General features: G+C 40.4%; 1 protein-coding gene across 16 annotated transcripts in view; it reads right to left on the bottom strand.

Annotated features, from left to right (window-relative positions):
* Positions 1-17,129, bottom strand: part of LOC106081822 (protein lap4) — a 704,386-nt gene that overhangs the window by 300,147 nt on the left and 387,110 nt on the right. For 15 of the 16 annotated variants that reach the window (XM_059364098.1, XM_059364099.1, XM_059364100.1 and 12 more), the window contains 4 exons: positions 15,069-15,269; positions 14,033-14,219; positions 13,454-13,965; positions 481-765 (listed from right to left, as the gene is read on the bottom strand). In XM_059364098.1, coding sequence (XP_059220081.1) covers positions 481-765; positions 13,454-13,965; positions 14,033-14,219; positions 15,069-15,269 — 1,185 coding nt within the window. The remainder of the gene's footprint in view (positions 1-480; positions 766-13,453; positions 13,966-14,032; positions 14,220-15,068; positions 15,270-17,129) is intronic. The other variant, XM_059364092.1, reaches the window with a different exon arrangement.

Raw genomic sequence — 17,129 nt, 5'->3', positions numbered from 1 at the left:
AGTTGCAAAACATGACTGAAATGTATAATGAATGGTGAATGTTGTTGTAAAAACGTGGTGGATATGGAGGAGGTGCAGTGGTTGTTGGTGTGATGGTGTGATTGTGCATTCAAATTATTTTTCTTTTAATTTTATTTTATTTGGTGAGTGCTAGTGTGGCGCAAGGTGTAAGAATAAAGAATTATGCGGTTTAATTTTTCCAACAGCAGTAGAAATTTGTTTTTGTTTTTTTGCGAATTAAGTGGTTATCTAATAAATGCATTATTTCACTATTGCAGTAAGTAGTTAGGTAAGTAGTAAAAGTGGCATTGCATTGATACTCAAATGGGAAAAACGATATACAATATACAAAAAAAAAAAAAATAATTGTAACTATGCATTTTTATACATCATACGAATATTTATAGAGAAATAGAGAAGAGAGACTGTCAGATTATAGGATGATTATTTGCTTGATGCTTGTTTGGTTGTGATAATCACCTCACTTATTAGGGGCTCCGCTAAATGATTATCGGTGACACGGGTCATGACCGTTTCCGTGAAGGTCGACTTGGTAATGGTCTCGGTAATGCGACCCAATTCGGTGGGAGCTGCTGGGAACATGGGCATATCGGGAACGGGTTTATTAACGGTGACCGTGACACCAGCCACACCCACTTCATTTGGTCGGGCCACATGCACCTGATGTTGGGATCCACCACTGAGGAAATGTGCCGGTATCATTGCCTGAAAATCTTCACTTGTCAAAGGCCTTAAGGGTGGTGGCTGGGGATAGTTTTGTTTTTCATTTTTTTTATTTTATGTGTGGCGGTTTTTTGTTATTTGGAATGTTTGGGATGGTTAACGGGATATTTGTTGAGTTTCATTTCAAAAGTTTTTGTTTGTATCATTAAAAAATCAAAGATGAGCAGGTTTGTTGTTTGTTTCATATAATAATGTTCAACATTATCAATAAGTTGTTTGAAGGTAATGTAGTTTTGGTTTGGTTTGATTTGTTAAAAATGGTTTTTTTTCGAATTTTGTTGTTAATCAATACACAAATTATGAATATATAAAAAAAGAGAGAGAGAGAAAAAAAGAGAAAATCATTTGTTTAAAATTAAGTTATTTCTGGTTGGTCAATTTTTTTTGTAGTTGTTGTTTTGTTGATAAACTTAAAACTAAAACGAAATGTAAAAATTATAAATTCAATAAAGATAAAAGCCCAAAAATTTTGTGTGTGTGAATCATTGAAATTTTGCCTGTTAAAATTCTATTTTAGGTGTAATGTAAAACTTTTCTCATTATAGAGTAAATAGAAATACAAAATTTAAGCCAATCACATTACCTCGAAGCCAATCAACTGTTATAATAAGTCAAATCCTAATTAGTAGAAATTATTAAAAATTGTAATTCATACGGATCAGTGATGTACAATACTATGGTTGTGGTAAAGTAATCTCTTGTGGTAAAGTAATTCGTTGAATATGTGTAATTCAATGCTGACGCTGATTTTAACAGCCTAACATTTATAGATTAGCAGTTTACTATACTATTGATTCAACTGAATTAAAAGCCAAACGTCTATAATATCAGAAGCCATTTATAGGCTGAAATCTCTTCAGAAAGTGGTTCCGTAGATTCAAATAGAGTGGAACTTTTTTCACAAAAAAATAATATATGGAGAGTTGAAAATTTTCTCACCATGGAAGTCTTAATGGACAACATCATGTAATGTTCCCTATCTTGCAGAAGATACTGTGTTCTCCCGGAAGATCGGAAGACAGTTTCGGACCGTACTTGGGATGGTTATTGAAGAATTTCAGCCAAAGCGGATAAAATCTGTTTGTATGCAAGGTATGTATGGAAAGTATTGTGAACTTACTTGGACCATTTGCAAGGTTATTGGAATTCATAACAGAATTCAACATCTTCAATTTCCGCCACATCAGATACGACTAATAGAAATATAGATTTGTAAGATATCCATATATGGAGAGGAAAGATTAGAATCGTTAATAACAAAATGGTTTAAAGAACTATGGAACATGTTAACCAAATCGTGAAGGAATTCGGGCCTCATGATGCTGCAGATTATATTAGATTATGTTTGTATTCTTGTTTGTTTCCCTTTCGAGACGAGCTCAATGATCGGAGATCCAAATGGAAAAGGAAAACCAAAGATAGCAACACACACCAACCACTATGGGACGCGTTTCGTTTTTGATTAGAAGACTTTTCAACCATATTAGGTGTGATGGCTTCAAGGGCCGTGCGTTGGTATGTTGTATTTGAATTGTATTAATTGCTAAAATGCATCTATGATACAATTGCAACATTTACCAAGCTCGCCAACCCTGCTTATTAGCTGTATTTTTTCCAATGCATTTATTTTTGTGTAATAGCAGACATTCTGTCTGTGGTAAATTACACTTCTTCCGTACCACACATGATTTTGATCATCTGTTGGAAGTTGTATTGATGTTTATATAGTGCTCCAAGCGCCTCAATCTTTTGCGCTCATTCTAAAATCTCCGGCAATAAGTTTCGAGGTGTCTCCCACCACTTGATTTTTCCATCGGGCTTTTGGTCCTCCCGGTTTGCGTGTACCACCGTGTTTGCCTTCAAAAGACATCATTGCTGAAGCTTCTTCATCCATTCTGACAACATGACCTAGTCAAGGCAGCCGTTGTATTTTGATGCGTGTAACTATGCTATCGTTGTCATACAGCTCGTGGTTCATACGTCGCCTATATTCTCCATTAACGCAAACTGGTCCATATATTCTACGAAGAATCTTTCTCTCAAATACTCCAAGTACTGACTCATCTACTTTCACAAGTATTAGTGTCTTGTATAGTGTAATCTTCGTCTGTCGAGAGGTGGCCAGTATTATTTTTCACTTTACCTCAAAACTGGTGTCATTCGTTTCGGTTACGGCGACTGTCTCAAAGTTGTGGTTTCCAACTTTCTCCATTTTCCTTGTCTGCTCGGTTGTACAAGCCCGTTTTGGGAGTTGAAACCATCCATTTCGTCTTATCTTCATTTACTGCCAGATCCATTTTCACTGACTCTCTTTCGATTCTTTCAAAGGTAGCAGTTACTGACCGACCTATGTTGTCGATGTCATAGGCATAGGCGAGTAGCGTGTGTTCTCTTGTGATTAGTGTGCCATATCTATTCACATCTGCACCTCGGATAATCTTCTCCAGCAGGATATAAAAGAGATCACACGATAGGCTGTTTCCTTGTCTAAAATCTCGTTATTAATTATGCAGGGTTATAAAGGACCTGTAGCCGAGTATTTCCCGGAACAGAATATCACTCTTTCAGGGGCTGAGGAAGCAAGACCTCGGACTGCTGATAAAATTCTAAGATCATTGCAAAGTCATGTGTTTCACTAAGCGCTGGACACAGGGAGAGGCGGACGTTTGTAGTGTATGACAAGAGAACTTGTAGATCGTCGAGCACTTTATCGAAAGTGGATTTGTAGTCAACAAAGCGATGGTAGGTGTGGATTTGTTCTTCTCGGGTCTTTTCCAGGATTTGGATCAGTGTGAATATCTGGTCTAGGGTGGATCTACCAGGTCTAAAGCCGCGTTGATAGGGCCCAATTATGTCAATGACTTTAGGTTTTAATCTTTCATACAGTACGCTCGAGAGTATCTTGTATTCCTCTGTAGTTTGCACATTCCGTATTGTCTCCTTTCTTGTGTACGGGACATAGTATGCTGGGGTTCCAATTATCTGGTATGCGTTCTTCTAGCCAGATTTCGCAGAGAAGCTGATGCATACGCCTTATCAGCATGTCGCCTCCGGTCTTAAATAGCTCAGCGGATAACCCGTCGGCTCCTGCTGCTTTCTTGTTCTTTAGTCGGGTCACTGCTACTTGGACCTCATTCTGACTAGGAAGTAAACATTCTATGCCAGCATCATTGACAGGTTCTGCGGTATCCTCTTCGCCGCCAACGTCGGACACTAGCAGTTGAGTAAAATGATTTTTCCATATCCTCAGCATGCTATCCTATCGAACGCCTCCCCAGGTGGTGAATTTGGGAAAGCTCATCAAATATGATGGGTACCGCAGAAATGAAATTTGCGGGGCGAACCAACAAGTAAGCACAAGCAGGAGTTGTCCCACTTGCATGGATATGAATATGATCGCGATAGGTTCGTGCAATAGGGTCGGCAGCGGATGAGCCAAAGGAAATGGCCAGCAGTGGCGCTCACAGATCTTCAGAAGAGTCACCATCAAGACAACCCGACCAATTGGGTCGCTGGCAGCCCCAGCACTAAATACTGATGAGATGGCCCAATCCCCCATCCATATAAAAAATCACGATTACAGAAACATCAACAAGAATTAATGGAACTGAGAACCCCCCGATGACGACCTATGGATTCAGAACACGGTTTATGATTGGAACATGAAACGTCAGAACTCTCTTAGCGACATCGAGACTTTACCAAGTCGAAACTTTACCAAGTCCAGCAATTGGACACCTCGGTAAGCAACACATAAGAGCAGCATGAACGGAGACGGCCACCTCTATAATAGACATTGCTCGACGATCCGAAAAACTATGGATAAGCAACGTCTACTCTGTTACAGGCAAAATCAAATGTAACTAAAATCGCGGGCATAACTGAATATCGCGCCTCCGCCTCGTTGGTCAAGCGCCCAGTTCGCAGAGATAAGCGAATATATTTTAATATGCTGGGAGAGCAAGTCGAAAAATCAGCTAATATTGGAAACATGCGTGGTGTCTACGAGTCAGTAAAATAAATGACCGGCAACAATATAAGGCCAACGCCGTTTCTTCAGCTCCGAAGAACCAGCAACCGACCTTCTTAATTTCCCTGTGCGCAGAAACCCACGCAGTCATTTACCTTCGGCCCACCCACCTGCGAAGCAATTGAGGTCGTTTTGGTTTCACTCAAAAAATCAGCCGTCCGTGATAATATACCTGCTGAACTATTGCAGTATGGGGCACACCCCATAGCTCAGGTGATTACCCCAATAATCGGGGGGCCTAGGATACAAACGCTGTTCCCAATGAATGGAAGAAGGGGATAATGGTCACACTTCCAAATAAGGATGACCTCATCCAGTGTAAGAATTGGAGGGGGATTATATTGCTAAACACAATAAATAAAGTAATGGCAAGCACAATAAAAAAAGTGATCCGAGGCAGACATACGTATCAACAAGGCTAGAAGAGCCTTTCTTAAACTCAAGAAATAAATCGCTGCCAACGACAAATACTTCAAATTTTCTGGCCAAACCGTATATCAAATGAATAATTACAAATAAAAACAAACACTTCCCCTATCGATGTAGAAATCGGGAAGAAAAAATGGACTTGGTTGTTCTATAGTCTATTCTTCTTCGATATCCTCACAGCTTTTGAAAAAGTCGTCGTTGGCAACCTTCAGTCTGTCAGCACGTTTTCCGATTAGATAGTGACCTGTCATGACGGGCACAATGACTAAGACGTCTGTTCTAGCCAATGACAGCATAGCAAGTCTAGATTGCAAATTTACAAATTTTGCCCATGGACTAAGGAACAGGGGCAAACTTCTCACATATCAATGAGTGCAGTCCGATTCAAGTTTAAGCTCAATGATAAGGGGCCTTCTTTCTAAAGCCGAGACCGAACGGCTTGCCGCATAGGCATAGTACCTCACAAATGTTGCCAGCATTAGGAGGGGAAAACCAGCGCTGAAAAATGTTTTTTCTGATAGTCTCGCCAGGATTCGAACCCAGGCTATCAGCGTCATAGTCGGACAAGCTAACCTCAGCGCTACGGCGTCACAGCCCCCTATTTGTGACCATCAATATCATTCGTTGTCTTTCGGGTCATGTCCTGAAACTAAGCTTACATGTCGCTAGAGGCATACCCACAGATTCCAGTATCCCTGGAATGTGTAGGGTAGTTCCTAGTCTCGCAAGCTTCCTGGGATATCTCTGTCACTCGATTCGTTTGCCAATCCATTGAAACCAGCTGATTTTATAAGGGGAAAACAGCTATCTTCATTGGATTGACGAACAAATCGAGTGGCAAAAAGAAAAAAATGTTAGTGGTCCAGGCTGTAAGTAAGCTAATTGAATCGGAAACTTTTTTAAACCCAACAGCACTATTACGACTGTCCATTTTTGTCCATACTGTAGCCGCTCGAAATTTTGATAAATACTATACAAAGCTCCTTAAGAGTCCATAAGAAATCATATATTCAAACCATTTATTATACATCACTGACGATCCGTATTCGTTTCATTTCCTCTAAATATGTTTTCGATAGAAAAAGGAAATTTTTACTACAACTCTAAATGTAGTTTACTAAAATCAATTAGCAGCCTATTTCTAGGAACCAATTATTGAAAAGACAAAACTACCAAATAAAGGATCACATTGCTAAAAGAAAAACTGCATTTGAAATAAAATCAACACAAAATTAAATTAAAAGCGAGTAAGAATATTATTTTGTATTAAAATTAAGTTAAATAAAATACGCAAAGAAAGACAAACGTATAAATGTCAGTTTAGCTATTAAAGTACAACGAAACAAAACACACACATACAGCTGTCATTGCAATTAAAATAATTATAATTGTTGTTGTTGTTGTTGTCGTTGATGTGGCGCATGCTAGTATTTATGCAAGCATGCAAGTGTATGTATGCACAACAAATGTCAATCAAAGAACGGGACATAAAGGCAAACACTGACACATACAAAAACAAAACGCGCACACATATAGAGACAGAGGGGCGCGGATAATCCATGATATGTGTGTACACCGACAAGGATTTACATATACATTATTTAAACTTATACAAAATATATTTAATTTAAATAATTGTGGCAACCGGATATTATTATGCAAAATTACAAACAAACACACACACACACACATACGCATACACCAATAACAACACACATGCACAAGGAGAGAGAGAGAGAGAGAGAGAGTGGGAGGGAGGGCGTGGGGGTGGGGGTGGGGATTATAGGGCACACTTCAGCCAAACCAATGACATTAACAAACAAAATGTATGGGTGAGTAAGTGAATGTTAGATAGACAATCTCATTCAAAAAGAACGGACATGTTACACATGGACCCATGGTAGGACATTTGCACCAGTCATTGTGGTGGTAGTTGTATTAGAAGTGGACATTACTATACGACTTGCAATGCAATGGCATAATACGAACATTAGACTAGAGTGGAATGACTGCAGCCAACCTTTAGCTTTGCGTCCCTAAAGCTTTGCTGGCTGGTATAAGGCACAAAAAGGACTTTTCACAGGCAAATGATGCAGGTGTTTTGTTATGTGTGTTTTAACTGTTGTTACTGTTACTGTTGTTGTTGAAGTAGTTGTTGTTCTTTTTCTATTACAATATTTTGATGAAATTATTTGGATCGAAACACATTCATTATTTGTGTCATTAAATTCAATTCAATTTAGAAAAATTAAAAATTTTTTCATAACTATTGTCCATGGTATAGGATTTGTAAAGATACCATTCAGTTCTTTAACCGAAAATAAATGTTATTTGTTTTGTTTAAAGGATAGCCTGCAACCACTTTTTATACCCACCACCGAAGGATGGGGGTATATTCATTTTGTCATTCCGTTTGCAACACATCGAAATATCCATTTCCGACCATATAAAGTATATATATTCTTGATCAGCGTAAAAATCTAAGACGATCTAGACATGTCCGTCCGTCTGTCCGTCTGTCTGTTGAAATCACGCTACAGTTTTTAAAAATACAGATATTGAGCTGACATTTTGCACAGATTCTTTTTTTGTCCATAAGCAGGTTAAGTTCGAAGATGGGCTATATCGGACTATATCTTGATATAGCCCCCATATAGACCGATCGGCCGATTTAGGGTCTTAAGCCCATAAAACCCACATTTATTATCCGATTTTGCTGAAATTTAAGACAGTGAGTTGTGTTAGGCCCTTCGAAATCCTTCGTCAATTTGGCTCGGATCGGTCCAGATTTGGATATAGCTGCCATATATACCGATCCTCCGATTTAGGGTCTTAGGCCCATAAAAGTCACATTTATTATCCGATTTTTCTGAAATTTAAAACATTGAGTTGTGATAGGCCCTTCGAAATCCTTCTTCAATTTGGCTCGGATCGGTCCAGATTTGGATATAACTGCCATATATACCGATCCTCCGAATTAGGTTCCTAGGCCCATAATAGCCCCATTTATTATCCGATTTTGCTGACATTTGGGAAAGTGAGTTGTCCTAGGCCCTTCGACATCTTTCTTCAATTTGACCCAAATCGGTTCAGATTTGGATATAGCTGACATATAGACCGATCTCTCGATTTAAGGTATTCGGTCCATAAAAGGCGCATTTATTGTCCGATGTCGCCGAAATTTGGGACAGTGAGTTAAGTTAAGTCCCTTGACATACTTCTGCAATATGGCACAGATCGGTCCAGATTTGGATATAGCTGCCATATATACCGATCTCTCGATTTAAGGTATTGGTCCCATAAAAGGCGTATTTATTGTCCGATGTCGCCGAAATTTGGGACAGTGAGTTAAGTTAAGCCCCTTGACATGCTTCTGCAATATGGCACAGATCGGTCCAGATTTGGATATAGCTGCCATACAGACCGATCCTCCGATTTAAGGTCTTAGGCCCATAAATAGCACATTTATTATCCGATTTAGCTGAAATTTGTGGCAGTGAGTTATGTTAGGTCCTTCGACATCCTTCGTCAATTGGACTCAGATCGGTCCAGATTTAGATATAGCTGCCATGTAGACCGATATCTCGATTTGAAGTCTTGGCCCCTTAAAAGGGCATTTATAATCCCGAGATGGTGGGTATGCAAAGTTCGGCCCAGCCGAACTTAACGCCTTTTTACTTGTTTTAAATTGTATAAGAGTTGATCTTTAACCAATTTCAACAACCGTGCCAAGTATGATGTGATGGTCAAGTGCGACGCAAACGCTCTGATCGACACCCTTTAAATTGTATATCGTAAAACCATACCGAGAGTCAAGTGTCGACCGTCATTATAGCCCGCACAACAGGCTAGTAAAATAAGGCGTTGCAGAAAACTCCAAAAATGCTGAAAAGAAAGTAATTCTCATTCCAAATGTAGGAAAACCGTGCCACATGAAATCCAAAGAAAGCTGTCCGTAAAATGGCGAAGAGAAGTGAGGCTTTTGGTCTATACGAAAGGCCTATTGGCAACAGTTTGAGATATAAACCGCATGTCATGCGCTGGCTGTACGTTGCGTTCATCGGATCAATAATGACATATGTATGGTGCTATGGTATTATGGACGGCACTTTAGAAATCCACCTAATGTTCAAAACGCCTACAGCAAAGGCAACTAAAACAGCCCTTCATGTGCTATATGGCTTTATAGAAGGTAAACAATATATAATTGTCAATAGTGAACAGTCGCGAATGCTGATCACAAGGTTTTTGGTGGTGAGGAAAAATTTCCCGGTAATCTTAGAGTCATCCTTCATCAAGGCGACCGAAAGTGATTCAAGCGCTATACTGTCTAAGACGAAAGTTGTTCTTTTTAACAGATAATACAATGTGCTCACAGTGCCATCTGTCTTCTTGCGTGGGGACCCGACATGGGCCTACACCTGAAGCGTATATACTTATCGCCTAGAGGGTGGTCTAAAGTGGGGAAATTTTTTTTAAAATTTTTGGGCATCTAAGATAAATTTGGATATAACTATGGATATAATGGCACCAATAGGATAATAAATTATCCATGATGGTGGGTATGCAAAAATCAGCGCGGCCAACGTTTTTACTTGTTTTAATTGTGATGACACGGGAGCGCAATTTTTAACCCAATTGTTATGACTTAACATTTGTGCCATGTACGCTCAATTCGGTCAGCAACTTGATATAGCTTCTAATCAGAACGTCTTTCGGATCTGGAGTTTTTTAAAATTAGGGTAACAAGAAGTTTTTTTTTGGGGGGTGGGGAGGCTCTTCAGGCATTTCGCCATTATTGGTAAATATGCGCGGTTTGGGGGTATTTTGGAACCCCCAAACACTTAACCTTTTATTTGACTCCCATATTGACATGATGGGCCAATTAACCTATTTGAGGCGATTTTAAGAGGTAAAGCGCCACCTAGATGCTTGGACAAAATTTTAATATCATATTTGTAACCTATTCCTAACTACCGTTCACTTGAGTCCCATACATCCAAGATCGGCTAATATGCCCATTTGGAGGTACTTTTTGGGGTGGAGCGACCCCCCATTACTTCGACTGGATTTTTATGCCATATTCGTAATGTTCTTCCCTATACCACATATTGACATGAGCTCCAATATATCTGTTTGAAGGAGTTTTGGGGTTGGAGCATCGCTCTGGATACTTGAACCCAAGTTTTAATACCATTGTCCCGAAAGGTCCACTTTTGATTTTGGGTGGGATTTTTGGTTTTTTATACTTTATTTTTTAAAACCGCTCCATTTCATTATATTTTTGGAATTTTTCCTGGTAATGAACAGTTTTGTAACCATTACATCCATAATCGACCTCTTTGATTGGGCTCTGCTCTCAACCAAGGCGGTGAACACGTCAAAACAACGTGGGAACGAGGGGTTTGCCAAGGTTATGTATAGGGGCGCGGGGGTAGACGCACTCTATGCACCCAGGGTTAGGGACCTAGCAGGAATTGATCAACACGGTAGGTGCCTGTATATAACACCTCAAGGACTTGTCTTCCACGTAGGCATCAAGTGACCAGTACGAAACTGTTTGGGGTTCAACTAGCAGTTGTCACGGCAAAGAAGTCTGACCGGAGACGGGTGCCAGGCTATGGTTTGCACCCAAATCGTAGGCAGAAACAAAGTCGGTGTGAAATTATATTGCCACCGGGTGCCGCGACCAATAGATCGGAGAGAGCCTTAATTAGTACTCCCTCTCGAAGCAAAATTATCTTAAAACCCTGCCTGGTAGACACAAAAAATGAAGCTCTTGCACTGCAGAACGATTTCAATATCCCATAAGGTCAACCACAGTTTGACTTCTCTATAACGTAGGAGTTGGGAACCGACGAAGTCCTACATTATAAAGAAACTTCGTTATAGAGAAACTGACCAAAATTAGGCTTAATTTCACCTAAGTGAATTTGAAGGCCCAATATGATGCGGGGCACATCTTAGCAAGCCCCTAAATCAAATCTTCATTTGTGGTCCAAATTTAAAATTTTCAATTCTCTGAGAACAAAAAATTTAAATTTTGTAGATTTTTTTCACTAAAATACCCAAATACCCGTTTCGGGCAAAGATTACTGATAGCAGAGATTATCCCAGTCATCATCTTGTGGATAGGTATCAACCGCCTAGAAGCCTTAAGGTAGATATACTTGATCTGGAGCGTGAGGTTCAGCGCTACAAGAGAGAACCTCTAGATTAATCGGCATATCAAGCGGGTGTAGACAATATTCAATATTCAGAAATTGACCTCCCCCGGGTAACCAGAGTACTTCTGGTTCAATTACGATCCGGCAGATGCAGCCGCCTCAACTCCTACAGAACAAGGATTGACGCAGACGTGCAGGATGTATGTCCCGATTGTAATCAGGGACCACACGACACATGTCACCTGTTTAATTGTCCAGCCAGACCACTCGACTCAGACCCAGATCCCTCTGGAGGCGTTCTATCTTAGTTGCAGAGATCCTGGATCTGAATATTCTGAGCTCCGATTTGTGTCGTCATCACGACAAGCTCAGCTGAGAGATACTGGGCGTGTTGCGGATCAATTCCATGGCAGCCGGTTGTACGTACCGGATTGACCCGATATTGACCTTCATCGGCAAGGGCTGCCGCCTCAGTGTACAACACACTGCTACAACAACAACAACAACAACAGGTTGCGGATAGTGGAAATGCTTCGTATACGGAGTATACATTGCGGACAATCAGCGATATCGAGTGGAGAGTCTCAGAGTCCAGGCAGCACTGGCTCTTGCTTAAATACTCAGTGTCTTTGATACTCGATATGACAGGCGAGTTATTAGCGCTTTTCCGTGGCGATCGGTCCTATGGACCTGAACAAAATTGATCACATATGGAGCCTGACAAGAGTCGCTACCTGCTCATACCAATCTGGCTAAAGCAATACAAAAAGAAAATGTTTTAAGTTCAAAGCTTGGTTATAAAGGGTTTTTCAACAGGGACTCTACAAAAATAGGCCGATAGAGACAGCAAATGAAGCCATATTTTTTGCAGCTCTTTTGAGATTTCTCTTCAGTAAGGTTTGCCATTTCATGATGGAAAGATAAACGAAATTGTTAAAATTTACTACCGAAATTCGGAGTCAGTGGTCTCAATATTAAAAATCATCTTTAGCGGTGAGGCTCATTTCTGGCTGAATGGCTCCGACAATTAGCAACATATGCGTTATTGCTCAGACACGTACTCCATGAGTCATCATTGCATCCCATAAAAAATTACGGTTTTGTTCGGTATATGGGCTGGCGGTGTCATTGGGCCGTACTTCTTCCGTGATGATCAAGCCCGGGACATTACGTGAATGGGAATCATTGGGCCGTACTTCTTCCGTGATGATCAAGCCCGGGACATTACGTGAATGGGAATCGCCAATTGGATGATATGGACTTGAAGGACATGTGGTTCGAACAAGACGGAGCCACAAGTCACACAGCGAATATCACAATCAATTTATTTGGAGAAAATGTTATCGAAAAAAATGGTCTAGTCGATTGGCCGCCTCGGCCGTGCGATTTGACGCCGTTAGACTATTTCCTGTGGGGCAACGTCAAGTCATTGGGCTATGCCAAAAATTCAACGACGATTGATGATTCGTACGAATATCCAACGCGAAATTCAGCAGTATCGGCCGATTTATGCTTGAAAACCGTCGAAAATTGGGTTCTGCGTCTGGACTTCTGCAAAAGTGCCCGTGGTGACCATGCAAACGAAATTGAGTTGCGTACATAAGGGCATAGAACCTACTTTCACAAATTGAAGAATTTCATTGATATCCACAACCGTTTTTGTTTTATTGAAAAAAAAAACGTATGTAGCGCTCTTATTGAAAAAATCTATTAAGGTAATCTACGCAATGTAAGATAGTTCTAAATCCATACCATCTCCAAAAAAAAAATTGCTTCAAATTCTAAAGCGGCATCACAACTTAGAACTCAATGTAAAATTTTAAGCGTTAATGAGTTTGGCCTTAGTACAAAAATGTAAATTTCGTTCTTTTTCTTTCTAATGACACTCATGAATTTTATTTGGCTTGATAATGTTCAACAACAACATGGGTGGCTTTAAAGCGATATCAACAACTACCGCAACAACAACAGCATAAAATGAGAGTAGAATGCGTGCATTTCCGGGAACTTAAAATTAAAGACAAACAAGAACTAAAAGGGCTAGAGTAAGTAAACAAACCTCGTTTTGCACACTCAAACCTACCTGAGTTTCAATTGGTTCTGAGGTGGCACTTGCTGGACCTGATGTTGCACTCGTTGATCCCCGGGGTATGGTGCCATTTTGATTGGTCGATGACATTGCTGGTGTGGCCATCAATGCTGTCGACGAAGGGACTGCCGATGATGGAGTTGTTGCCTCTGCTGGACCATCACCCAAAGGTATGGAATTGGAACGTCTGGGTGCTGGCACAGGCAGGCCGGTGACTTTGTCAATTTGTTGTGGTTGTGTTTGAGGTGTTTGCTGATGATGAACTGTGGCATTGGCAAAACCATTGGCTTTGGCTGTTGTTGCAGGCACTGTATTAGGACTGACAGACGCTGTTGCTGCGCCCGTCGCTGTTGCTGTTGCTGTTGTATGGTAAAGGGCTGAGGGTGAGGCTATATTCTTGTTGGCATCATAGGCCAACGGCTGTGTCTGATACTGAGCATGAAGTTGTTGTTGATACTGTTGATGCTGCTCGTCAATCATGTCACCTATGGAACGTTTGAAGTTACCTGCAAATTGCATAGAAAAATATTTACAAATTGACTTTGGCAAACGCCATGACTCTATTGCACTTACCCGGACGATTGTTTAGATAACCCGCTGGACTAAGGGCATTCAATGCCGCCGGACTGTGAGGACTTAGCGGCGGTTCCAATGGTCCACGATACTCCCTCTGCAAGACCAAACGCACAAAACGTTGCGGTTGTGTCAGACATTGGACAGCTGAATCGTGTTGGGCATTTGTCATGTCATTGCCATTAATCTATGGTGGAAAAGAGAAAATTGTAAAAATAGAATTGGAAATTTGTATTAAAAAAAGACAATCCACAGAGCCTCAAATATCAAGCAACCAAAGCAATTGGTGTGATGGTAAAGGGGAATATTTGGAGAGAGAGAGAAAATTTTAGCTAAAGAAGACTGCTGATGAAACCACAGGCTGTGTAAGCAGCAAACATTCAAATCAATGCTTAGAGATTAAGCTTCGCAAATTTGAAAGTGGCCATAATTCCAATCATTTTCTAAAAACCAAAAATTCATCACACCAATTATTGAAAGCTGACCCCCAAAGCAAGAACTGAACTTTTGCGTTAGCATTGAAAATGAACATTAGTTGCTGCAATCGCATAACATGCAAAGCCCATCTCCATCGCCATCATCATCGTCATAGCCATCAACATCACGTACAAAAATGATTGCAATTTTACAATTAAAGTGGGAACAAAGCCGAACCAAAGAAAATTGCACAATGTTGCAATAAAGCCAGGGTGACAGGCCGATAGACACATAGAGAAATAGACGAAAGGACGAAAGCAAGGGCAGGCTAACAGCCAGATGTGTATGCACTCTGCCCAGTAGCAGTACGAGCAATAAAGAGACACAGACACCATAAAATAGATGTACATTCGCACCACTTAAGTAGCAACAGTCGTTCGAATGGGCCTCACATTAATTTTAAACTGAGTGTCTGTGGCAAAAGAGGATTTTGCTGTTTTGTTTTGCAGGGATATTTCCCCCCACACACACACACAAATCCGTCTCTGGCAATGTTAAATGAATGTTGCGGGTTAGTGTTAGTGTTTGAGGATGATTCAAATTGGGAGGACATACTTACCGCCATTACACGGTCTCCCACCATTATTTTGCCATCGCGATGCGCCAGACTACCATCAGTTATGCGTGAAATGAAAATGCCATCACATCCATCTTTGTAGGATGGTGAACCTCGACCGCCGGCAATGCTGAAGCCCAATCCTTGACCAATTTGATCGCGTATCAATGTGGTGTGTAGTGTTATATAACTCAAGGGGCCATCCTGAAAGGAGAAAACAAAAACAGACAGAACAACTGAATTAAACAACAACAAAATACAAATGCAAATAAATCAATGTAGAGTAGAGAAAAAACAGAGAGAGAGCGTCTCCCATGTTGGGGAATTAAAACAACAAACGAGTGGTTTATGCAGCGTTTGCTATGATGTGCAATGCAAAACGAGTGCTTTAGGTTTTTAGAGAGCATAAACCCTGAATGCTGCCTGCAATTTGTTGCATACTTTTAGGTTTGCATGAACACACAAAAACCCACAGTAAAAAGAGATGTTTTTTCTCTTGGTTTTCGGCATGTGCAACCAACAAAAAATGGTTGACGTCCTTTGTTGCTGTGTGGTGTAAATGCAATTGACTTCCCTTAATAAAAGAGTGAAGGATGTAAGGGGATAGTGACTGACTGGTTATGGTTTGTAATTAATGCCAAGGTCAGAGCAAAAAATTGCTACATGACTGAAGATTGACAGCATGAAGGTTTTAAATAACAATTTTTTAGGGAACTGTCTAGAGCAGGTGAAAAAAAAAATAAGTTATTGTATAAGTATGTGTTTTAAATGTTATTGGAGATGGGTTTTCTTTAAAAAACAAAATAAAACCACTTGCTGCTCTATTTTACATTAACAATGTAGAGGAATGCAGATTACGATAGTGGAATTTATAATCAGTTTCCTTTAATGCATTAATCTTCATACAAAAGGAGATCCAAAAAATGCATGACCATCTGCGTGGCAAAAAAAAAAATGAAACTTTTAACTAACGACAAAATGTCAAAGAAATTTTACCTTAGGACAAATTTTGTGAAAAGTTGTATACCCACCACCATAGGATAAGGGGTATAATCATTTCATCATTCCGTATGCAACACATCGCAATATCCATTTCCGATCCTTCATAGTATATATATTTCGGATCGTTGAAAAATTCTAAGGCGATTTAACGTTGTCCGTGTGTCTGTCCGTCCGTCCCTAAAAGCTGAATTTTTGTCTGATTTCGCAAAATTTCGAAAAAGTGAGTTGATTGAAGCCTCCCGGTATGCGACTCGAATATGGTTTAGATCGGTATATATTTAGATATAACTGTCATATTGAGCGATCTGCCGATTAAGGTCTTGAACCCATAAAAGCTGCATCTATGACCTGATTTCGCTGAAACTTGAGACAGGGAGATGTTTTACGCCTTCAGTCATCACACCGAAATATGGTCAATATGAAAATTGCAAATTTTGCCTATGAACATTCCACTAAGGAACAGGGGCAAACTTTCCACATATCAATGAGTGCAGTCCGATTCAATGATAAAGGGCCTCCTTGTTATAGCCGAGTCCGAACGGCGTGCCGCAGTGCGACACCTCTTTGGAGAGAAGTTTTACATGACCTCACAAATGTTGCCAGCATTAGGAGGGGAAAACCACCGCTGAAAATTTTTTTTCTGATGGTCTCGCCAGGATTCGAACCCAGGCGTTCAGCGTCATGGGCGGACTTGCTAACCTCTGCGCTACGGTGGCCTCCAACTATGGTCTATATCGGACAATATTTAGATATAGCTGCCATATAGACCGATCTTAAGCCCATAAAAGCCGTAATTATTAATTCGGCGTAACTCCTCGATATATTCATCTCAGACCCCATAAAGTATTCTTGATCGTCATGACATTTTATGTAGATCTAGCCCGTCCGTCCGTCTGTCTGTCGAAAGCACGCTAACTTTCGAAGGAGTGAAGCTAGCCGCTTGAAATTTTGCACAAATAATTCTTATTGGTGCAGGTCAGTTGGGATTGCAAATGGATCGTATCGGTCCATGTTTTGATATAGCTGCCATATAAACCGATCTGGGATCTTGACTTCTTGAGC

Source organism: Stomoxys calcitrans, chromosome 2, assembly GCF_963082655.1.
Source record: "Stomoxys calcitrans chromosome 2, idStoCalc2.1, whole genome shotgun sequence".
Taxonomy (NCBI): Eukaryota; Metazoa; Arthropoda; class Insecta; order Diptera; family Muscidae; genus Stomoxys; species Stomoxys calcitrans.
The sequence above is the reverse complement of the archived record's forward strand: the minus strand, read 5'-3'. Positions and strand labels throughout refer to the sequence as shown.